General features: G+C 37.6%; 1 protein-coding gene across 1 annotated transcript in view; it reads left to right on the forward strand.

Annotated features, from left to right (window-relative positions):
- The window catches only part of LOC132853607 (inactive N-acetylated-alpha-linked acidic dipeptidase-like protein 2), a 222,321-nt gene that overhangs the window by 130,025 nt on the left and 66,057 nt on the right, over window positions 1-26,239 (forward strand). Inside the window, exon 6 of the mRNA XM_060881485.1 lies at window positions 20,814-20,957. Coding sequence (XP_060737468.1) covers window positions 20,814-20,957 — 144 coding nt within the window. The remainder of the gene's footprint in view (window positions 1-20,813; window positions 20,958-26,239) is intronic.

A 26,239-nucleotide genomic window follows, 5' to 3' on the forward strand; every position in this document is an offset into this window, starting at 1 on the left:
GCTGCATAGTGAATCGTGAACAAAGCACAGTGAATTAGGAAGCGTTTCTGCTGACAAGCAGTTTGTGAGAAAGAGTTATGACACTACTGTATAATGACAGTCTAACCTTGCATACTTTATCTGGTCCCTGATACAATGTCAGGATTAAAATCTTATCAGGTTAGTATAACAGTTATACAGTATGTTTAGTATATATGAGTGATTATCATTATGTTGAACTACTGATATCTATAAAGAAATCACTTTTTTGAGCATTTTCCTTGACGACTTCACAAAATGACAGCTTTCGATCTCTTTTTTTTGTTATTAGGTAGATCTCGCATACCAGTTACATCAAGCTATTTAATGTTGACAAATATCTTTAACCTGTACAACCCTCTGCCTATTTTTGAGCCTCTTGCATGAAACACATTAGGTATATTTGAAAAATTCTGGTACTTAGAATAAATATATACTGTATATTACATATTACAACACAACCAGAATCTGGTTGTGTTTGTATTGTGTAATGGCCAATTTCCTGTTGGTTTGGTTGTGTGCGCAGTGTTTGTGCATGTTTTCTGCCTGTTCATTTAACCGCATGGTGTTCGAATTGTATTATAGCTAAGCTTCTTGCTGTACTTCTGGAATTTATCATTTCTGTGGGGCTAAGAAAATGACAATGTTGCATGTTAATCTGACATATTAAAAGCTCACTCACTCACTCTCTCACTCATTTTATACCGCTTATCCAAACTACCTCGGGCCACGGGGAGCCTGTGCCTATCTCAGGCGTCATCGGGCATCAAGGCAGGATACACCCTGGGTGGAGTGCCAACCCATCGCAGGGCACACACTCTCATTCAATCACGCAATTACACTCTACGGACAATTTTCCATAGATGCCAATCAACCTACCATGCATGTCTTTGGACCCGGGGAGGAAACCGGAGTACCCGGAGGAAACCCCCGAGGCACGTGGAGAACATACAAACTCCACATACACAAGGCAGAGGCGGGAATCGAACCCAACCCTGGAGGTGTGAGGCGAACGTGCTAACCACTAAGCCACCGTGCCCCCATACTAGAAGCTATGTCAGTCAGATCAGTTTAATCAGCATAGTGCATGATTACTAGATTATTAGAATGTGACCTCGGCCTGGAAAATGCATAAAAACTTTAGCAAAAAAAAAACATTTTATTGAGGTATTATATCTTCTTGATTTTAAATCTGAGCAAAGCACACACAATTACCAACAGCAATGTTTATAAATGTTTCTAAACATTAACATCGCTTTAACTTGCTTGTGGTCAGGTAACGAGAGCAGAGCCGGATGTAAGTGCAGTTTGTGGATGTTTAATGAGATCATGGAAGACAAATCCAGAACGTGAGACAGAATCAAAGTCAAACACAGGCCTGGGTCCGGCGTTCAACAAACAGAGCAAATTAGGCCAACACAAACATGCAAATCAAGAGACGGTCAAATGGTCCAAAAACCAGAATAGCATTCAAGGCTTGGTAAAATCAGATGCATGGGACAATCTGAGCGTTACTTTGCAAAGTCATTGTAAATGAAAGCCTCTGTTGTAAAGCGTGTGCTCCCAAGGAAATTCAGCTTCAGTTCGCTTCACACATGTTTAAATGTTTAAGATGTTTTAAAGTAGGATTCCATGAATGTCATTATGCTATCATTCATTTATTAAAGACAAATAACAAGCTGGGTCTCATGATGCACTATTCAAAGTGCAACATACAGTAGGTTCTGTATTGGTTATAATGTTCTGAACACTATTTATCATGTATTGTATAAATACCGCTTACTAGGAAGTGCTATAAACGTCATGCATTATCATAAGTGATTGTGTGCATAATGGCTTCTAAATGTATTGCAGCATGATAGAAATGTGTTCATATTTCTTTATAACTCTGAGGTTTGTAGAAAGTGTTATGAATGTGAATGTAGACATCTGTACTTCTAAGAATCCTGGCTGCCAAATATTCCAAACAGATTAATTTATAACTAGTGCTATCTCAAAACTCCACAGCCTTTGTGTTCCCCATGTTTTTTCTGTCTGATATGAGCTGCCAAACCTACAGAAATGATCCATAAAACACAGGAGTTTTATTCTCCATGCCTGCTTTTCCAATAGTAAAGTAACAGTAATGGTGGAGAGTTATTTCCGACATTATCTTGTCACAAACTGGCGACCCATGAGAGAAACACAACAAATCAAAAGGTGGAAAGGGTACAGTACAGTATCTGCATCAATACTGTTCTCTAGATCTAAAAGAACATAGTTGTTTTCAATTATTATAGATAAAGCTTTCCTCCTTCTGGTTGCCAAATGAGTGTAACCAATATGAAATTCTTCCTGCGATCATATTTTATTAGGCTGTGATTCAGTTTATAACTGTATATGATACATGGGTCAAAATTACATGCAGTCTGTAAATGTTTTACGTGTTCTGTTTTCACATGCAGTGGGCCTTACACACAGTGCATAATGTGCAAGATTTTTTTTATTTAAGACTTATAATTTCTTCCCCTTGTGTATAAGAGTTTTTACTAATGATTCATTTATACTAACTTGGTTTTTTTTATATGATTCCTGTATTATCATATTTTAATATTTTAAATGTAACTTACACACTTTTTACACATGGTATGTTTTTCACGTGATTTTTTTTTCCCTCTCACAATTTTTATTACTTTTTTGTGTAAAAAATAATTAAATAAAAAAATGCATTTTACATGAATTACGTATGTGAATTTTCAAAAATGACAGAGGCATTATTTTATTTTTTATACGTCATTCTTGTCTGATTACATGAGTTTTTTTACACACAGATTTTGTCTTTTTATGTTATTTTATGTGGCTATTTTTACATAATATTTCTACGTGTGATTTATATATATAAGTCATTTCTAACACCAGATATTTTCAGATAATTCAGGTAGTTTTATCTATAATGTGTTTCTTTCACATGTCATTTTTTACACATTTATTTAGCATTTGCACATAATTCAGTATTTTTTATACATTGTTTATGTTTTTTACATGGCTCTTGCACATGGGCTCTTACATACACAGTCATCTATTTTCCCCCTTGACCACCCCGACCCCCACCTAATTCATTTATTCTCACATGTTAATTTATCACTCCTAGGGCATGTGATTTCATTTTCAGATCAGTCCCAAAACATCATACGTATTTATGTTCATATGTGCAATTTCACACCACACTCTTTAAAAGCTTATCACATTAGAAATGTATGCGCTTTTCCCATTAAGATAACCTTTAAGGCATTTCTGCATATTGTCTCCTCTCCATCTTTATCTAACTGAGGAAGAGATGATGTGAAATACATGAACTTTTTTTTTAAACGACTTTACATGTTAATTTTGAGTTGACAGATGGGTCTTTTCATTCAAAGAATTGTTTCCCCTGGGTTATTTGGCAAACTTGTTAAAGTCGAAAGGAGGCTTTGAATAGAAATGTAATCATTTGCATATTTATTTAAATAAACCGCAGTTAAGGGACCTGTACTGAAGACTTTAATGAACAAATGGTTGTCACTAGTGTCCGAGAACAGTTGTTCTCTATACCAGCCATCTTTCTTTGGAGGTTCTTTTTTCTCTCTCTCTCTCTTTCTCTCTCTCTCTCTCCCTCTCTCTGTCTCTCTCTGTTTATTGCTCTATAGTCTAGTCAAGAATATTTTTCAAAAGTCTTGACACAAGTCAAACTCAATACATAACTAAATAATAAATTCACCATTACAGCCAAACATTTACTGTTTTATTTAGTCTGATGTTTGAAGGTTATTTGTAACACAGAATAAGTTTGGCAACATGTCATCTCTGCTTTTTGTCATGGTTATGCCAGATTCAGCAGCCCCAGCACGTCACATGTCCTAATAACTTACACCTGTTCTGTGTTACTAGTAATAAGAGCACTCTTATTTAGGTTCTCTGATGTTTGTTGTGTGTGTGCCACCGCCTTGCACATAGTCACTGCTTTCTGTCTTGTATCCATATATTATGGTTCTTGTTTCTCACATTTGTTGTCCGTTGTTTGTTTTGCACCTTGTCAGATAAAAATCTGCACTCGCTTTTATGTAGCACCTTTAAATGATCAGGCATCATTAATAGCTCATCCAGTTGATGGGTATAACACATTCATGAACGTTGTAAAGGCAATACACACAGAATGATTTCCCTGCACTGCTGGAGCTATTTGATTATCTGGTGCTGAGGATGATTCTAACTCTAGCAGTAGTGTTTAACAGCAAGGCACTGCGCTTTGGAAGCATCATTTTGAACAATGCATGAAAATTGCTGTCATGTGATGTGACATTTCCACTAACAAACATGCAAATAAACCTAAGGGTGTACTACAGAGGTGAGACATGGTGTAAACAGCATTATGGAAATCTTCCTGCTTTCTCCAGCCCTGTGTTTGCGTTTGTTTCATGCTGCTACTGAAGTAGAAATGGTCTTCAAGGCGTTAAAATTACACCGACTCTCATCATATTTGCATTGTAGTTTCCCTAGTAACAACACCACTGTTTGCATAGCATGACATTTACTGCTATGAATTATATGAATTTGTTCAAAATGGGTAAACACCAACATAAGTGTATTATAGATTCATTGAGATCTGCTTTGGCTGAAGTGGTTGATCACTGAATAAATATATATGCTGAAGCACCGTGTAAACAAAATACAGTTGGCTGCTTAATGTATGTTAGATAGGAGGATATGTGGAACATCATTCTGTGGCACTAGGTTGTCGTAAAGTTTGGCAAATTTATCCTGGTCAGGGTTTCGGTGGATCAAAATGCTGTCCTGGGAACATCAGGCACACGGCAGATGAATTCACCCCAGATGGGACATCAATCTTTGGTAGGACTCCAGGAACTCACACAGACATGCATGCACACACACATACACACACAGACTTATTCACAACTTTGAGCAATTTAGCACAGCCAAACTACCTAGCTGCATGTTTTAGACAGTAACCAGAGCAAAACCTAAACATTTAAGGTGTATTTTCAAGTACATTAAGCTTACGTTTCTGTAAGAATGATACTACTAAGTTTGGAACACTTGGATCTTTTCCCTATTCCTCATTGCAGAACATGTTAAAACTGCACCTCACACTAACACTGTAGTCAAGTCTTTTCTAAGTCTAATCTGAGTTCAAGTCATGAGCATCTGGATACCTGCTAGCCTGTGTTTTAGTATCGTTCTATTGAAAAGGATTTCTTAAGGATTATCACTGTTTTCTAGCCTAACAGTCCTACAGTACCTTAGTCCTTAATGCTGAAACTCTTCCTCACAGCACAATGCTCATTGCTCAACCCTAACCCTAACCCTACCATATTTCACCATAGTGTTTTTTTGGTAATGTTTCCCAGATCTGCAGTGTATTTTTGGATGTTTTATTTAATTTATAAAGGAAATTTACTAATGGTGACATATAATCAGGCAGAATTTCTAGATAGTAGATGAAGAATCACTAGATTCAATGTAGATGGCTTCTTTTATTAATATTTTTACAAATCTCTGAAAAATCTGGATATGTTGTTCTCTTCAATCTGAACATGTGTTTTTTTTTCATGTAAAACTTTTATAGAATTAATCTACGTCTGTAACATCATGAGAAAATCCTCAGTATAAGCTTACATGAGCATAGATTTTTATAGCAGTTCTGGTATCTTATTCTGCATTTGATGTGGGCAATAGCAACAGTAGCCCTATAAGGCCATGGCTCATTACCCCGACTCTAAAAAGGTCACAACAATTCTCAGCTTGACATGGCTCAATCTGTACCACAATACCCACTGTATTTGCCATTATTTAGGAGCCCTTGCTGTTCAGCACATTGACTGTATTAGGCATCCTACTCTCCAGTGTCCATATGTTGTCCCTCGTTGCACAGAAAACTGCAACAGATTAGAATGCACAGGGAAATAGCACCAGCTGCCAATTCAAGTCCCGCAAATAAAGCAGGGGATATTCATCTGTGCTCATCTTTTTCTGCTTTTGACCTGGAAACGTGGCTATAATATACCAAAAAAGATAGTTATGAGGTACATAATTGGACTGTTATTACCTTTTAAAATAAGCGTTAAAGGCATGCTAAATGTACCTTTCTATTAAAATGATACATCCTTACGGAACAAAATGTGTACCTTTCGATGGTACCTCCCCAGCATCACTTGACGGAGGTCAGTTACTAGGCAACGTCTTAACAGGAAACTCTTATTACTTAAGATTTTCCAGATTGACAGAATCAGTGCAGCTAAATCACTGGAAAGCCATAGACCTAACATTAATACAATAAGGTACATGTTAACTGCATTGTTAATTCCCAAATACCTGGAATGTCCTGTGTGGAAACTGTTAAGGTTCTGTTATTCATTGGACACATTCTGCCCAAAATAATCTTAAACCTGAGCGGCATCATTTTCAACCTCCACATAATAATAATAATAATAATAATAATAATAATAATAATAATAATAATAATAATAATACATTTTATTTAAAGGCGCCTTTCTGAACACTCAAGGTCACCGAAATATAATATGGTGCTGTCTGATCACTTCTATGATTGCACTGCATTCAAATTCTTGTAACTTAATAAAAATAATTGATATTTATATACATTGAAATGTTTTAGGGGGCATGGTGGCTTAGTGGTTAGCACATTCGCCTCACACCTCCAGGGTTGGGGGTTCGATTCCCGCCTCCACCTTGTGTGTGTGGAGTTTGCATATTCTCCCTGTGCCTCAGGGCTTTCCGGGTACTCCGGTTTCCTCCCCCGGTCCAAAGACATGCATGGTCGGTTGATTGGCATCTCTGGAAAATTGTCCGTAGTGTTGGATTGAAATGAGAGTGTGTGTGTGTGTGCCCTGTGATGGGTTGGCACTCCGTCCAGGGTGTATCCTGCCTTGATGCCCAAAGACGCCTAAGATAGGCACAGGCTCCTCGTGACCCGAGGTAGTTCGGATAAGCGGTAGAAAATGAGTGAGTGAGTGAGTGAGTGAGAGTGAAATGTTTTAGATTGTAACTTCTCTCTGTTACCATATGAGTGAATATTCATGTAAAAATAGCATAAAATAGAGAAGGAGAAAGTTGAGAGGTCCATTGATCTGAAGTTTCTGCCAAGTATCTAGAAGAGCGACATACAATTTGAAATCCAATCTTTGATCGTTGTTGACAGACGTGACATGGTTTGACAGACTATGCCTCATGGATATTAGTATGTCAGTGTGCAACAATGCTACTAAAAAACTTTAAAAAAAACTTGTTTTGTCCAAAAAGGAGTTTTTCTGCCAATAGTATACACAGACATGTCTAATTAAGGAAAACATGAAAATATTTTACCAAAATTATATGGAAATGTTTCTGGCTTTTCTAGCCTTGGCTTTCTGCCTGTAAAGCTTACACTTTTAAATGCAGTCATGCTGTCAAGGATGTCTAACCCTTGTTTACATGTCTCACAATTTGCTACAATTTTACATAATTGTACACTATAGCGAATATAACAAGATAGCGACTATCAAAATGTTAATGATACTCCTCCAATTTCACATAATAAGAAAAGATAGCAGTGCTTCATGTTCATGTTCAGTATGATGTGAAAATATTTATAAAATGTGTAAATGACCTACAGTACTAAAAAGCTTTTAATGAAGAGATTTGTTGGCCAATAGTACAGAACCCAGCAACATTACTGGGAACACTACTGTGTTATTTGAGTGAAGAAATGGTGATAAGATTTGTGTTTACATACTGTACCGTGATAAGACAGAGACTGATGCAGATTATAATGATAATCAAAGGGACAACGCGTTTCTTAAAGGGATTGGGTGCATATTGGCCTCACAGATACAGCTCAGGTTTAAAGATTTTCGGGGCAGAAACTGTACTCTTAAATAACGGAACCTAAACAGGGTTTTTCAGGTGTTTAATTAACAATGCAGCTGACATCTAAATGACTTGTTTAAATGACTTGTTTAAGCTTATTACTTTCTGTGATTTAGCCGCACTCATGCTGGCAACCTGGAAGATCTTAGTATGAAAAATTTCCTGTTAAGATGTTGCCTAGTAACTGACTTCCTTCTCTAGCTCAAGTGATGCTCTGATGGTGCCATCAAAGGTACACATTTTGTACCTCAAGTATGTATACGTTACATAGAAAGGTGCATGTAGTGTGTACTTTTAAAGCTTACCCTGATATATCAATCTTATTCAATTATTTCTAGCTTTAATTATGTTGTGGATACTATAACCAGGTTTCAAGATCACAGACATATATTGAAGGTCCAAAAGTAAAGGGTCGGCTTTTGTATATTATTTAGTAGTGTATAGGTTTATGCTAGGCGAATATATGTAAAATAAAGTAGAGGGGGTGTGGTGGAGATTTTTTAACATGGGTAAGGGTATTCTTAGGCATGACATAAAGCAGAGTATAACACAAGTTAGTAATAACCTAAACAATATAACATTTCTTTTGATGTTGATTTTTAACCAACATAATGGATAATGCTTTTGGTATTTTTATGGACGGAACAATATCTTAAGGCAAAGCCTTTGCATTTTTATTGGTTTTAACTCTGCCACATTAATACAGAAATCGTTTATGCGATGTGGTGACAATTGTGCATATATTCAACATTTTACTTTAGAAATGAACACGACTTTAGTTTACAAGCTATACTTTTTATATAATGCTACTTGAATGTGGATGCACTTGAATTAAACAAATATACTGTGACAGTGTTCAAAGAGTAAAACTTCTTTTAACAGCCCTAGTACGAATATCTTGTTTGGCTTATTGACATGTTAAAAAGTGCTTTAATTCAATAATTTAATTCTGTTGGTGCATCCTAAATAATATAGTAATATACATATAGTTTGTGTAGTATGTGCATACTGAAAAGAAAAGAAGTACAATTCAAGTACCAGGATGATGTACTTATTCAACTAAAAAAAAAACGTGGAATGTTGGATATGTCACGCCGTCAACGCTCGCAATATCAGCTAAGGCACGGGAATATCAGAGAAAAAAATTCTAAATGGTTGACAACACTCGCCTGGAAGAGAGATAACAAATATCAAGTTATATAAAGTTAATCCATGTTGTGATATTAATTTTTCAACAAGAATAAATGAAAAATTCACTGTATTCTTCTAAAGCTAGTGCCATCACTTCATGCACGTTTGATGTAATTTGCCATTGACTAGGAAACAGCTTCATGCTTCATGTTAGTAAAAAAAAAAACATTACTGTTTCATTTTAGTCGATATTCTACACATACAAAATTCATATACTAGACAGTAGAGTACTGTTCATGGAGCATAGTGTAAGTGCAAATGTCATTTGGGACACAGCTTGTGTCTCTGTTTTGTTCCTTTGGGCCTTTTGCATCCCAGATTTAGATGATGAAGTGTAAGATGGTTTGTACTTGGTCTGCAGTTTATGTTCAATGTTACATACCTGCTATATATCCAAGTGCTTTTCTCTCAAGCCACAGTCTGCTCTCCTCTTTGGCATACCTACTCATAATCCCACAGCCCCTGCCATATTTTCCAACAGACATGGCAAAACGGAAATAATTCTTCCTGTAAAGAATTTACTGTCCTGTGATCCCTTTGGTATTGAATCCATTCATCTTTTAGCATGGGAATGCAGTGGAGGTTAGCATGAGGATTTACACATATCTCTGACAGCCAAGTGCTGATGTAGAAACTGGTGTGTGTGTGTGTGTGTGTGGACTTGGCAGGTATAAATACTAAGCATGGTTCTATGTTTGATACAGATTAATGCAACCTTAAAGTTTAAACAACAACGTGGAAGTGTTACATCCCTGCACTTTAAAGCCTCACATTACCTTTAGCTTTAGTGTGAGATTGACGGTCGCAGAAAACTACACAAACTACTGCAATTGCTGTAGACTTAAAGGATGGCTGACCATGTTGGTCTGTTCTGCAGCGCTTCTATACCTCACTAATTAATCACCTTAATTGTGTGCATTTATCGATTTTTCACCTGAGTCAGCCTTTGTGTAGCACAACTATAACAAAAAGAGAAACCAATGGTCAGCACTCAAGAAGTGTTTCGATGAATTGACCACAAAACTATTGGGATCTCAGGAGAAATAGCACACTTATTGCTTGTTTCTTTGTAATTTGCTTACACCATCCACTGCAGCGGAGTCTGAACAGGATGCAGAAATAATCCTGAACAAAATGACATCGTGCTTGTTTTGGCAGCCAGTTTGGCAAGATTAAAAATAGAAAATGTACTAAGAAGACTGCGTACTGATTCATAAATAACTACTGAGTGTACTCCTACGATTGAAACCAGCAATGTTTCCTGCTTTTCTATTGCTCGGAACCTAATTTCCGCACTTGGTGTCTCATTTGAAGGAGACAGCCACATGATGCCTGTGTTTTTTATATGCCTCCTTCCAGTGACTATATGGCGACAGAGCGTGCCATTAAGCCATCATTAAAATCCAATCATCATTAAATAAGCATTTGCTATTTCCCAGGTCTGTTGCAACTTCAAAGCTCAAGCCTAAAAACATAATAAAGAGCAATTAAAAAACAATGGAATGTTAAAGATCCTTGATGCCTCAGCAAGTGTGCTGGACATCAGGGTCAATTTTACATCTTGTCCATCTGCAGATGATTAAAATATACTGTGTATGCCATTAATTGAGGAAAAACGTAGTACACTGGAAGCATTGGCCACTGCAATGTATATCAGACATTTTCAATTGTACACCATCACTCAATTCAGCAGAAAAGACCGGAATGCACATAATTCCTAATGAAATGATTTGAACCTGTGTTCCTCCACCCAATGGCTTCACATCTATTGCTCTATATTATAATAGCCATATTGTCACCCAAATTTGATTGATAATGCTATATACAAAAGAGAACATGTATTTCGTTATATATTCCATCATGTCTCTTTTCCTTTCTCACATCTCCTAATTTTACAGGACATCATGCTACTCTTGTGCATGTGTTCTATTGCCAGCAGTAACGCTCATCTCCTGCCCATGGTTAAACTTCCGAGTGCTGCACTGCACGCACACATTTTGATGATAGAGACCTTGTGAGCCCAATGGGACTCATTCTGTTCATGGAGCTGTTCATTATCTCCATTCCCACTGACTGCTGTCCTCGCAGTTTACACCGTGTGCTCCGTGTAGACAGATCAGTCGTCGTCAGTCTAAGAGAATGAGCTGCTGTCATAGATAGAGGATGCAGTCTCCTAAGACACCATTCTCTAGTCACATCTCTGTGCAGTGTAGGTCTGTCTCTTCTTTATGTCCCTTTATTTCCATGATGGCCGTCTTGAGCACCTCCAGACTAATATTCAGCAACCAGACCTATTAATTTTAATGCTTAGTCCTTTGGACTCACTTTGATCACTCTCACAACAGCAATGTATTCCTCCCCTTCTTCTCTTCACAGTGTGCCGATGTGAGCTGGTTTTTTTTTTTTTTTTTTGTATTCATCGTGCCGACTGGCCATTATGTGACAGAGGAGGGTGGGCCTGAGCAGGCTTGCGGGTCTAAATTGCGCTTATGTGACACTCGGGTAATAAGGCTAATGTGAGGTCCGCGCTTGGCGCTCAGTTCCTGTCTCTGTTTAACCCAGGAAGCACAAATTAGTGCAGCAAGCCCTTTTCCCTTTTCACTAATGCCTATTAGTCACCTTTCTATTCATAAAGAGATTGCAGTCAGTGTCCAAAATGGCACTATAATTAAAGAAGCATAGAAGCAGGAATTTTTAGGTGTTTATGCATGCTTCACTCTAAACAGTTCCTATTACAGCCTGTGCCAATTTGCCCATTAGCTTTAATTTCTAGTTTTCAGTAAGTTCAGCAAGCCCACATGGACTAATTATGGCTTCTTCTGTGCATCTATTGTGCACATCTCTGATAGGGCCAAAAGCTGTGACGGGTCCTGTGTGAGTAAACGCTTAACAGTGATTCATCCAAATGCATTATACTGTCCATGTGATGTCTTGTTCAGGCCATCTCCTTTGCATTTCAAAGAGATGAAAGCTTTGATGGACTGTCAGAAAGCTTTTGGATAAGCAATTACCAGTGAATCCTTCTATTCAATATGGAAACTTAAGTAATTATCAAAAAAAAGGCTTGAGCATGTTTCTGTGAATTATTTAGTCTGGACTCATAGACATCAAGTGCATGTTATTAGAAATGTGAGAACTGATCTTAACTTAAAAACAGCTTCCTTCTTTGTGAGGTTTTCTACAGGATCTTTTAGTATTATATCATATGTTAATGGAATAAATGAACAAAATTAAGGTTTTTTTTTGTGGACTAGCAATTCTTACTTTCTGCCATAGCTGTCTCTGTGTTAGAAAAGTGCCATGATTGCAAATCAATTTTGTGTTGTATTTTTGTATTTTGTTTGTATTTTATTGTTGTTATATTTAGCTAGCCTCATAAGAATGATTTGACTGATTATTTTTGCCAAGTCTCAGTCAAAATGCAGTCAGAAACTTTCCTTCAGTGTTTTAAATGATTACAAACATTGTAAATGAGTAATAATGGCAAGCTCAATGGTTTAAATAATGGAATACTGATTGTAAGGTTGTGAGTTCCAATCCCAGGACCACTGAGCTGCTAGGAATGGGCTCCTGAGGAAGGCACTTAACATTCAACCACTAATTTATTTAAAAATTGTAAGTTGCTCTGGATAAGGGCATCAGCCAAAAATGTAATACTGAATCTTTAAAACCGCTCTGAGTTAGATTACAAATAAAAAAAAATAAATCTGGCTGCAACACTCACAAAACACCAAAATCCACAAGGGATTGAAAATTGAGAAAAGAAATTAGAAAATTTTAGGATCTGTACACTTTTTGAAATACAAGTTGTATTTATTTAACTTTTTTTTTGGATGCAAACTATTTCAGATTAATATACAGGTTATTTAGCTCTAAACATTTTTCTATTCCATCCCTATTTTTTTTTTAACTGTTCCTCATCCCAAAGATTTTGTAAAAAAAAAAAAAAAAAAAAAAAAATCAAATAAATTCTATGCAGACATCACCAAGTGTTTTCATCCCTCATTCTCTTTCTGCCCTGTCAGCCACTAAAACACTAGACAATCATGGGCAACTGTGAGCTCATGTATGTAAAGAGGGTTGATGGCACTAAAGATATATTTGCTGCCTTTATGTGACACAGAGGAAACATATGATACTGGAGAGTTATTTGCTGCATAAATACATTATAGAAATCATTGTTACATGAGGGTCTTTCTGTCCTATTACCGATGACATTCACATTAAAATGCATTTAGAATGTTAAAAATGTCCGTAGGTCTCTTGTTGAATCTCCTCTATGGTTATGCAGTGCAGCAAGTATTAGGTTTTTATATATATGTGTGTGTGTGTGTGTGTGTGTGTGTTTGCTACAGGTACTTCTTTTCTACTGCTACAGGTTTGCATTGTGAAACTGGTTATTTTATTTTACTTACTGTACATTGTATTGTGACCTTTTTTCTAGCTCAAAGATTAGACAAAGCGATTCATCCAGACACAGATTCTAGAGAAATATAGCAGAAATATGTGCTTCTCTATCAGAGCCCAGAAGAATCATGGCCTTAAGCCCTTTAGTAACGTTCAGGTGTCCTCCATGACTGCAAGCTAATGAAAGGCTTATCACGTCCCTCGTTGTTCCTATCGATTAAAGCAATTCTCAATTTAGCGCACAGCCTCGGGAAGCTGCTTTCATCGCTCTGACCTACTCACACACAAGCTGTCCTTTTGCGGTATTATTTTATTTTCTCGTCATCAACCTGTCAAAAGCTTACTTGCATTACTGCATGAAAATAAAAATTGGACTTTCATCTTGAAATATTATGCATTCTTTTCATTTTGTTGCTTGGAAACCTATTAACAAATGATCTTACCTGAAGTCTGTTTTATTGCAGTGTTTGTAAAGCATTAAAGTCGATAGTGTCATGTGAGGCTTTGAAACAAATCCAAGGGTACCTGCTCTCAAAAACAAGCAGGAACAGAGTGAGTTAAAGAGAGCCAAAAAATATACAAAAGATACACTTTGGAATAAGCCAAGAACAATTCAGGGTGTATCCTGCCTTGATGCCCGATGACGCCTGAGATGGCACAGGTTCCCCGTGACCCGAGGTAGTTCGTATAAGCGGTAGAAAATGAATGAATGAATGAATGAATGAATGAATGAATTCTAATGTGGACTAATGGTCAATATGGCACCATGTTCAGAATACATTTTGCATTCATTGCATCGTTATGATTGATTTAAAAGCATATTAGCTAACGTTATTAGCACAGTTACTGGAATTTATCTCCCACTTTGGCATTAATAAACATTATTTCTTAGTGCTTTTACATGATCAGTTCTGATTATGTTGATCCATTTTGCACAACAAGAAAAATTGGCCAGTTATTCCAGATTCCTGCATGTCACTGGATTATAATATGATACTTGTTATGCATGTGTATGGAAGACACTTCAAAAACAAAAAAGAAAATGTGTGTAATTGCTGATATGTCACATCACTGTCAGCTACGAACAGCAACCACAGCGGCTTACAAAAATTAACTACATTCCCCACAACACACACACACACACACACACACACACACACACACACATTTCCCCATTCACAGTTCCCCACTTGCTGATTAAACAAACTTGTGTTCAATCAGAGACACATACACACAGACTCATTCAACACACTGAGAAGTATTTGTGCTTTTTACATTCTCGTCCTAACATTACCAAGCATTATTTCATATTTCTGAATTCATAGTTTTGACCAGAGGGTTTACCTTTCGTTTACCCCTGCTGTTGCCCTGTGGTATTCTGTTTGCTCATCACCTGACCATTGTCAGATTTTGCCTAATGTTATGGACTGTTTGACTTTTTTCCCATTAAAGCTCCTTTACATGCACGTGCATCAAAAATGAGTTTTTATGACAATATGGTGAATTTGTGAGGAGACGTTTATTTAGCATTTATGGAAGCACTCTCCAGTGCTGGTGCTTTGAAACAGTCATTGCTGTAGGTTGTCTTTTACAGGAAAAGCTGGTAAGCAGAGGGCTTTGTAATATCTCAGTAAAAAGGCAGCATTTGTTTCTTGTCTTAAAAAGAAAAAAGAGAGGCTGTCAAGTGGATGGCTGTTTATAGCTGCTATAACATAAGTGATACCAGGAAATAATTTGTTTCAGGGATTTTTAATATATGGAATATATAAAATATATTAATATGTACAGAATGTAAAGGATAAAAAGTACAATTCATTAAGTATTAAAAATTTGAATAGTCATACTCTAACAGGAATAGTAGCATGCAGTATTTTGGTAGCATGCAGTATTTTGTTTATGTTAATTATGTAAGGAGGAAAACACAATGGAGCATGCTGAATGTGAATACTAAATGTTAACTAAACACTAAACAGTGAGTTATGGCTGAAATAATTTCATACTAATCTAAGATGGTGTATAACATTCAAATACTGGGATCAATGTAGTCGATGTGCAAAAATCATAAAATAAGCTATATAGTAAGTATAGTATTTACATCAGAGATGGGGACTTGAGTTTGGGACTGGCTACCTTAATCCATTAAAAGTATTAATAAAAGTAATAGGCATATGAAAAACCTATTTTCTGACCCTATTTGCGTGTGTTTTAATCCGTTGTGATAGCTATGTGTCACAAACTTTGTGCTGAATTCTGTGAGAGAGCTGTAATATTACAGTGAGCTAGCCTGATAGTTTGCAAATGACAATGAACTTGTGTAATTCCTTTAATTCATTGAGGTGATTGTGTTGGGATTGAGTAAGACAGAACCATTCAGTGCAAAATGATTCACCATATTTTAAAGATTTAAAGTTTTATATATTGAGATTAGTGTACTAATTCAGTTTTGTGACCGTCAGAAGGAACAACTGGACTATAGAGGTCTCTGGTCTCTTTCCTTCATCTCATTAAATACTGATCAGTCTGGTGCCCAGATAATCACATAGCGAGTGAAATTCTTAGAGTTCCATTTCAAGTAGTGAGGCTAGATTCCTGCCGCGTGCCTCGTGGCTTGAAACGATCGTGGAGGCCTCGGACTCTGTGGGTGTTCTACCTCTTAGATTGCAATGCCATATTGGAAAAATAATTACAAATGGTTATAAAAAACACTTCCTTTCAATTTGCATTCATACAGCACAGGCCAGTTCAGTCTTCAAGCACTCTGCATTTATAAGACTACAGGCATTTTTAATGAGTGTAAAGTTTGTTTGCAAGCATCTTGAATGACAGCTTAGTGGTGGTACAGTACATATGGCAGTGCTATATGTCTGTCATGCTCAGATAGGCTAGCTTGTGATATGTACAGTATGTATATGTGTAGTGTAGGGTCCTGTTAGATATTAAAGATTAGTTATTTCTGATTTTGTTATAATAAGGGTTTGCTTCCCACCATTTAAATTAAGTTTCTTAACAGCATGTTTCACAAATTTCCCCTGCAATTTTGTTTCCGTTTTCCTCATGTCTCAGCTCATCTGTTTGGCTTATTGCACTATTGTGTATCTGTCTATTCCTACCCTCCTCGACCTTTGTATCATTTCAGAGTCTTGTTGGTTGTTTCTGTTCATTTCCAAGTTTTCATTTCCGATGTTTATTGTTCAGTGATTCATGCTGTATTTCACACTTTGGATCCTTGCCTATCTCCCTGTTTCATAAATACAGATTCTCAGTTGAATGTTATTTACCTGTTCTTTGTACTTTCCAACAAATTTTGATAATGTTTCCTGGATTGTCTGTTGCAAATACCTACATGCCTTTAGTCACTTCTTATTACAGGAAGGATGTTCTTTTTGAAATATAAACACATCCTTAGGCAGTGATCAGTTGGACTAGACATTCTGGCATGCATTTAGCATTCCAGTTCATCCCAGTGGTGTTTAGTGGGTTTGTGGTCATGGCTTTCAAATTCTTCCACACACCAACCTCGGCAAACTATGCCTTCTGGAGCTTGTTTTGTGAACAGGGTCATTGTCATGCTGGACCAGATCCTCGTCTCGTGATTAATGTAAATAATAATTTTACAATTTTATAATTATGTGCTTCCAACATTGTGGGTAAGACCCATATATGAATGTTCTGGTTAAGTGTACACATACCTTTGGCCATATAATGTATGTCTTTACTTTTTAAAGACAGAAATTTAAAACATTGGGGATCTGCCACTTTCAGCAGAAGAAGGAAAGTCAGCTGAATATCTACTGAAATTCTCAAATGTCACAATAAACCACTTAATATACAGCTAGAAGGAGCTTAAATAATCAAATCTTACTTACACTGTCACTTATCCATTAAATACGCACTGGTTCTAAATTATTTAAGCAGCTTAGAAGTGCAAATTCTCTTTCCTAAGACTAAGGGATGCATCAGTAATTAGTTGAGGCCCAATAACACTGTTTGCCTGTGAAATTTATTTCACTGTGTCTGATGCCTTGGGATAGACCGGTGTCTCTCCAGAGGAAATTCTTATGTTGCCTTTGCTACATGGTGCAATACAACAGTAAATGTCATTATCAGTGCGTTAAGTAATGGACAGTACAAGATATAATGTGTGTGAGGCAAGATAAGCACCCAAGATTGGTTTAATGGCTGAATAACCATGTACATTGGCACCATTGCCAACATTTCTATCATTTTCTGAAGATACACATTAATATAATCTCATCAGCTTCAGTCATTTTGGCTATTTACCTTGTAATACAAGGGAAGCCTGATAGCAAATGAGTAATGAACACATACCACTTTGTCTTTAATACATCCATAATTTGATTTTTAAGAAAAAGTTAAAGCTGGGACAATTAGCTACTTTACGTTTACGGCATTTGGCAGACACCGTTATCCAGAGCAACTTACATTTTTATCGTTACACAACTGAGCAATTGTGGTTAAGAGCCTGGCTCAGGGGCCCATCAGCAGCATGGTGGACCTGGGATTCGAACTCACAACCACTACCTTGTCCCATAGTCCCAAAAAGTGCAGACACTTCTTTCATTCAAACCAAAGACCACAAAGCTTACAGTTCTGCCATTTTTCTATCATTTTTGTTTTGACGAGAATGTTTGCTCAATCTATTTACTTTTGGTTCATCTATATTGTATACTATATTGTTTACACACTTGAAATGACAGCAATTGGATGTAAGAGTGACACAGGCTTAATGTTGTAAAGCCCCAGTGGTCATTTCTCCATGATCATTTGATGCAAGTTTAAATAGGGTCGATCATAAAAATGAGCCATAGTATTAGTTTTGCAAATAAGACACTGTTCATGGCTTAAATTATAACCTTAATTGTATTTTCTAAGAGTGAGAAGGAAGGCTTAGGCAAATGCATAACCATGAAGTAGCCATGATGGATCTGAATCTGATGGATCATGGAGTACTGATATAACAGTCTAGGGTGCTGGGAAATATGTAATGTGACTATGAATGGCTTGAGTAGGATTCATATTGTATATAGTAGGTGCACAGAAACAGCATTTGTTTGTTACTACAAAAGCTACAAAAAGGTCACACCACATACCATTAGGCTTCAGTGACTTGTGAAGTATGGTAGCAATTTCTCTATATATCAAAATAATTAGTTAGCTAATTTTTAGCTAAGGTTAGCTACTAACAAACTGAAAAAATGACTTAAAATTCTGTGGTAACTGTAAGATATTTATGCTAAGGTTTTTTTTTTTGTTTTTTTTTGTTTTTTTTTGTCTTAACTAAACCTGCTCATTCTTGGATGACATACGCTCATTGTTTGTACGTTTGCTGACAGCCCTTTTTTGAATCAAATGAATGATGAAACGAGTTTTAAAATTTTCCAGGGATGATCTTATCCAAAGGTGGTTAATGAGGTGGCCAAGCTTCATGCTACGATCCTTGACAAGGCCTTAGTTACACCCATACCCCTTCAAGCCCATTTATTTCTACCAGCTCTTATAGTTGTAATGCATCACTAGGTTGCTGGATGTAGTTAAAGTTAAATAAAGATAAAAACAAACCCTGGTAATATAGTGCAAGAGATTAAGAAGTTGACTGTCATGGTATACTGTGTGTGTGTATGTGTGTGTGTGTGTGTGTGTGTGTGTGTGTGTTCATGTGTGAGAGAGAGAGAGCATGGTAGAGAGAGAGAGAGAACAGAAGAAAGTGTGATAACGTCTGCTGTAATAAAGGAGTGGTAGAAGAGTAAAAGAAAATAGGCTCTTGTTTTTTCTTCACACACCCCAATAACATGGACCACTATATCAGCTTTCTACCTGCCTGTGGCCCATCAAAAGGCATCAACACTGTCTCATTGTGATTGCCAAGGACAAACCCGTCTTGTTCTTTGATGTAGCAGCACTCTAAGGGTAATATTTTGGAAGGTTTTTTTTTTCCTTTTCTTGGTGCTGTATACTTTGGAAGAGTGTTTTTAGCTGTTCAAGATGCAGAACTAATTGGGTACTGCATGATACGAGATACTGGCCATGTCCTTGCTTATTCTTTTTAAATGTAGTGAAAGTTCTTTTGGCCAATCTGGAGGAAGAAGCGTGCTTTGAGAATGTCCCTGTAGATTTACTATGGAATGCTTTTCACATTCTTTCTTTTAAAATTCTATTTTCTCTATTTGACTGCAGCCTGTTTCAATTTGAAAGCCCATCTCCTACAAATGAGTTGTATGTCGTGATCATATCAGATCCCTGAAGATCTGATAATCCATTTACGGAAATGTTGAATTATCTTCTTAAATACACACAATTTATGGAAAATTGGGATATTACACTGTTACATGCTTCATGCAGCCACAAATAACAATTTATTGTAAGGCTCATTCATAAGTGTTGAGCTAATTAATTCAAATTATCTCATTCTCCTATATACCATCTTGATTTCTGCAACTCAGGTGTAGATAATTTCATCAGAGCCTTGTGTACAATAGATCCATTCAGAATCATATGATCTATCCCCATTTCTCCGGCAAATGATTGAATGCTCACCACTGCTGTCTTGGCTCTGCTTTAGATTTTAATAATTGTTTTTTGTTTCAAATAGCTTTATCAGGGGAAGGTAATCAAGTGAATGCAGAGCTCCGTGGTCTCCTGATTGTTAGCAGCGTATGACTCCGACCTATTACACCGGTGTGGGAGAGCTGCTGGAAAATTGAAGCCGCTAAATAAATTTGTTCCTAAAGTGGGATTAGGCACACCATTCCTCCATTTTAATAAGGCCAAATCAATGGAGCATTGCACCAACCTAAAGTCCCTACTGGGTTTTGGCAGAGCCATTACTTCAAACCTAAAATCCGCCAACGCATTAGCGTAGCACCAGTGATCCACAATCAGCGGCAGGGAAAAAAGCTTTAATACAAACAGACACCTCAGAAATCCCACACAAACCCTCTGGACTCTCCTGTGCTGGATTTAGGGTGGATTATAGCCACCTTCCCCTCTTATTTCCAAGTTGCACAAGATCTATGGATACACACCACAGGTATGCACAGCTAAGTCCAAATTGTTTGCTTTAAATACATTTGGCTGCTTAGGTAGAGTTGCATTAGCTGGAGTACCATTAGAGATATTGACCAACCAGACAACTTAGATTGAGGTAATTAGCTTGCTCTTGCATGCTGTGCTAAATGGCTCATTCTCCTGATGTGTTAAGCATGTTTGAAGGCAATCATATGCATTGATGGGCTGGGATTCAGGCTTTTTGTTTTCTCATTTTTTTGTTTTGATAGATGGCAGTTTCAGGGAAGATCGTCGCAATTTGACGTCTCTGTTGGTGCAGCCAATATCAACCGAGCTAGCCAAAGAGTTGCTCTCTGCACCTGGTGTTCGACATAGCCAACCTTGCATTCCTATGAAAATGGCATCAGGCTCAGGTAAACATATGTCATATCACATGTCCTATACTTAAAGTAAAAATTCCACAGATAACAATTCTTAATGCTTGCACTTATGTTGTGTTATGATTTATATATAAGAAATTAATGACTGAGTGATATGGGGGCATGGTGGCTTAGTACATCTTGCCTTAGTCCTGTGTGTGGAGTTTGCATGTCCTCCCAAAGATTTTATCCTCCATTGAAAAGACACATTGTAGCCTGATATTGTAGGCATCTATAACTTGTCTGTATTGTGTGAATGAATGCATCGTGCAGTTGAATGAATGCATCGTGCATCGTGCAGCCCCAAGTTCCCTAAGATAGATTTCAGGCTTCCTGTGATTCTATGGAGAAAAAAATGATGAATGGATAGATGAATTTTGAGATATGATGTGGTTACCACAAAACCACTGTCGTTTCCTGACTTTCCTGAGTTGGAAAAATGAACGTTACAGTTTTAACAAGCACCCTTCAGAAAGCTTCACCATATTACTGATTAAACATTTTCCTTTTTAAGCAATGATATGTTTTAAATGTGTTTGTTATTAGAGTTTTATTTGGTGTGTTAGCTATACATATGAATTAGCTGATACTATTGAAATAGTATTAGCTCAAGCATGTATGTACTGTAAACCATTATTGATGTTACAGCCAATATGACAGAGCCATGCTGTTGTAGAAAATTCTACAGGAGGCTGTCTATCTTAAGCATCACTTTCACAGAATTCAGTTCTCTAGTGCTGTTCCCTTGAGCATCCATGAGTGTCCTCGCACAATGCAGCTGGCTTTGACACAGTACATAAAAGAGGCTCTTCAGAGGCGCAGCTAGTTCACAGTTAGCAGAAATTTCATGCAACTTCCTCAACATGGTACAATGCTTACTACTCCAGAGATAGGTAGCCATTAGAGACGAGCCGGATACTCGGCTGAAACGAGTATCCGGTACGGATAAAGCACTTCTGCCGAGTACGAGTATTATACGAGTAATACGAGTCAATATCTGTGCTTGGATTGAATGAAAATAATCATTGGGTAGCTGATTGTGTCAGCGTTCTGTGATAGGCTAGTCACAGCGCCCCTCCCCTACAGTGATAGGCTAGTCACAGTGCCCCTCCCCTACACACATACAGATGTATTGTGTTGCTGTGTCTCGCTCTGCTCACTCACAGTCACACACAGAACAGCTCTCTGTCTCTCCCTCAGTCACTCGGGTTCGCGGGTCTTTTCCGTTAATGTTTAGGGTTTCTTCAGCTTTTTACTTTCGGGTTGTAACGTTAATAATACGTACTTACTAACCAGTAGAGTTCTGGTAAACTTGGGTTCGTTCAGACGTGGTGCTTGCTTGGTAGAATGCGACTCGCATTGCGTCTCTGCCTGTCGGAGATTTTTTTTTCTTTTGTTTAACCTTCAGCTGTCTCTAACCAGTAACCAGACACCGAGTGTCTGACACGTTTTTGCTGTATTTCATAAAAACATAAAGGTAGTAAGCTAGTGTTATAAATATTACAAATTAATTATTACCGGGTAAAGCCCCGCCCATTTCAAGACAAGACCTACTTCCGGGTTAGGCCCCACCCACTCCGAGTACGGATACAGATACAGATAATTCATATGGTTAACAGATACAGATACAGATACAGATAATGCTGTACTCGCTCATCCCTAGTAGCCATGTAATTTCTGCAGCAAAGGTATCTGTTTTGGACATTTTCGCTGTAAATAATGTAACAATCGTGTCAAAACTTACATGCAGTAAATAAATGTTTGCGTTATGGTTAAATTCTTCATCTGCTCTGTAGAAAACAAAACCCTTGTATTCACTAATAGGACTACATTTAAAATTAGCAACTCAAAACGACCATTTAAATTCACAAGATGTATTAATTTAAATGCAGGAAAACTGATTTATACTTGCATTCATCCTAAATGAGTGTTTTTTTCTGGTCAACCCACACAGATTATTGAAATTGCCCATGTGAAGTTCACACCTTCAGTGCTGCCAGGTTTTTTCTTGTTTAGTGCTCTTAGGACACAAGATTTTCAATCACACCTACACTCTATTCTTTAAAAGAAGCACTTAACTTTAACCCATTTTTATCAAGTGCGAAAAGGTGGACTGAGAAAGCTGATATTTCCCCCCTCAAATGCGATAAGATATAGTATACTCTAGAATTGAGATACAAAGTGGATACTAAATAAACAAGAAGATGATATCATATCTAGGTAAATTTTGTGGTAGACAAATACAGAATATTGAGAATATACTGAAGTTTTTCACAAACAGTCTTAGCCAATTTTATTGTGATTTAAGGAGTCTTAAGATCATCACACATCATAGTGCATGAGATGTATTCTGCAACAGATTTGATCTCATTATATGATGGAGATTCTACACCAGGTTATGCCAGGTTATGTTAATTCCCTTTTGATGCTGCATCAAGGTTGACACTATGGGAATATGAATACAATACCTATTCTGCCACACACCAGTTGATGACGTTGCCAGAGACAATAAAAGAGCATGAGAAGACTTGGAATAGAACATCAATGGCCCTGAAGGACCTGGGACCCTGGGACTACCCTGAAGTGGGGTCCAGGTCCAGGGTATCGAACCTGGAAGGAAGGCGCAGTCTGCAGGATGGTCTCAGTTGCTTAGCACTGTGCAGAAAATGAGAGACCAGGGGTGCCTACCCAAGGAGGCCCTGAGGACTGGTTTATGGTTTGCAGCAATGGCGGTCACATACATCTTTACAGTAAAGGGGGACACGCCCGGAGAAAGGCAAGACTGCAGAAACTCCAGCACTGTACCAGCACAGTGAACTGGATCTTGACAGAGCATACAGCTTCCTAGTGAAGGGAGCCCTAGCATCCAATAGATGCTCCACCACCTCAGATGAGATGCCTGCTTCTAGAAACTGGTCCCCATCAGGGGCCAGAACCAGAGCTATCACATCTTAGGGCAGAGTGTCGGATTGCCCCCTGCTCCTAGGAGATGAGATCTGCTGGGATGAAACCAACACCCCGGACACAGAGCTGGAATGGCATCATGTGAAGCAGACCCAAAGGGATAATGTTGACTACTGCCGTCATTAAGCCGAGCACTCTCTGGATCTCGGCAACAGAGAGGCTTTGGCTTAACTGAATAGCTTTCACTGCTGACAAGATGAAAGCCACATGACTGGGTGACAGACATGCATCATGGTGAAATCCCAAACTACCCCCAGAAAGGTGGTTCTCTGAGAAGGAGAGAGCACACACATCTCTGGGTTCAACCTAAGGCCTAGAGACCTCATATGGGCAAGCACAGCATCTCGATTCAGGTAATTCAGTACACAGATGCCCTGGAGACGCTGTGGTTCCATGCACTTCCAGGCCTCTTTCCCCATAAGCGAGAGAAGTTAGTTAGTAGTGAAATAACTATTTAATAGTGATGGTATTTAATCAAAATATCTGATATTTCTAGAGCTTTGATATTGGCTGTCTTTGACCACAGAGGTACAGAGGCCACTGGTGTGCATGGCACGTTATGCTTTCTAAGACTGCCAGTTTCAACTCATAAATGAAGTATTCTTTCCCAATGTGTGATTTTTGTCTGCAGCACCAAATTAGGCCAAAAACAGTACACTGTTAAGGTGGCTTAAACTGGCATATTCCCAAATTAATAAATTTAGCATCCTGGAATCCAGCAGCACTAATTGGCTGCCACCTATTAAAATAGCACTTGACACCACAGTAGTGTACAGTATCTTAATAATAATAGAAGCTGCTCACTTTTTTGCTCATTGAAGATCTTGCTCCAGAGCACACGGCATATACATTCGCCTCTGGAAGTCATTCTTCCTGCAATCACCTCATATTTCTTACACCCTATTAAAGATAATTAAACTTGAATAGACTTTGAAACCTAGGGTAGGAATGTGAAGCATATTTCTCCATGACTACTGTTGGGAGTTACAGCAATAACGTTAAGGAATTGTATTATCCTTAAAATCGCAGTCTACAGTATTGTTTACTTTTTCCATAGTGAAACATTGTTTCACCAAATGAGCACAATTAAATTAAATTTGCATTATTACTTTTAAATACATTTACATTTACAGCATTTGGCAGACGCCCTTATCCAGAGCGACTTACATTATTTCATATTGATACAACTGAGCAATTGAGGGTTAAGGGCCTTGCTCAGGGGCCCAGCAGTGGCATCTTGGTGGACCTGGGATCGAACTCACAACCTTCTGATTGGTAGCCCAAGACCTTAACCACTAGGATACCACATGCCCCATGCTACTTATAATAAATATTAAATGCTAATCTTTTACAACCAAGGACATCCATAAGTGAAATACATTTTTAAAAATAATTACAATGAGTACATTACCTTCTACAGTAAATGCATTATTACATGATATGAATCTGTTTATAGTTATTGCAAATATGAATTCTTTAGAAAATATTATCAAGAATGCTTTTTTTTATTTTGATGTCAGCAAAAAATGATGCAGAGCCTTTTGGTCTTCTCTTGTGAAGTTGGCACACCATCCTGTATGGATGTATGTCAGGACATTCGCTACTGTAAATCAAGAATGTCCTCTCGCTCTCTAAAATCATCTTAAAAAGTAGAGACTTGTGGCCCAGAAGAAGTTCTCTGTAAAGTTCACCTCCAAAAAACATGAAACCAGTGACTCTCTCCATTTATGAGCACAGATCAAAGTTCAGGTCTACATTTCCTCTGAAAGTCCACCACAATCTCATTCTTCCTGGTGTGACATTGTAGGATGAGCACCAGGCTGTCAGGTTTCATACTTCATCCCTGTATGCAGTCTCAATATAGCTTAAAATGTATTTCAGTCTGATTTACATTGCATGCTAGGCTTAATAATAGCTTCATTGGCAGAGCAGCAAACAATCTAACTGTACTAGCTACATATAGTCACAGGAATTTTAACAATAGGTCATGTATGACAAGATAAAATTTAACCAGTGTTGATATTTGCCTTGTATTTTTGTGTACCAAATATTAAATGGACATAATTGCAGGTAGGAACTAAATTAATCAGTGGGGGGAAATCGATTGGTCTGAAGAATCATTTGAAGGAATCATTTGCATTTGTCATGACGTTGATTGAATTGTGGGTCTGAGTCATGAACATACATAGATAATGAATGGGCTCACTTTTAAGTGGCATAACAGCAATTCTTTCAACCTATCCTCTGGCGAGTTTGTGCAACACTCATCAAGAGAGCAAAACTGGCTATTTGAGCTGGGTGGCAGGGATGAA

Source organism: Tachysurus vachellii, chromosome 1 (genome assembly GCF_030014155.1).
Source record: "Tachysurus vachellii isolate PV-2020 chromosome 1, HZAU_Pvac_v1, whole genome shotgun sequence".
In the NCBI taxonomy this organism is placed as follows: domain Eukaryota; kingdom Metazoa; phylum Chordata; class Actinopteri; order Siluriformes; family Bagridae; genus Tachysurus; species Tachysurus vachellii.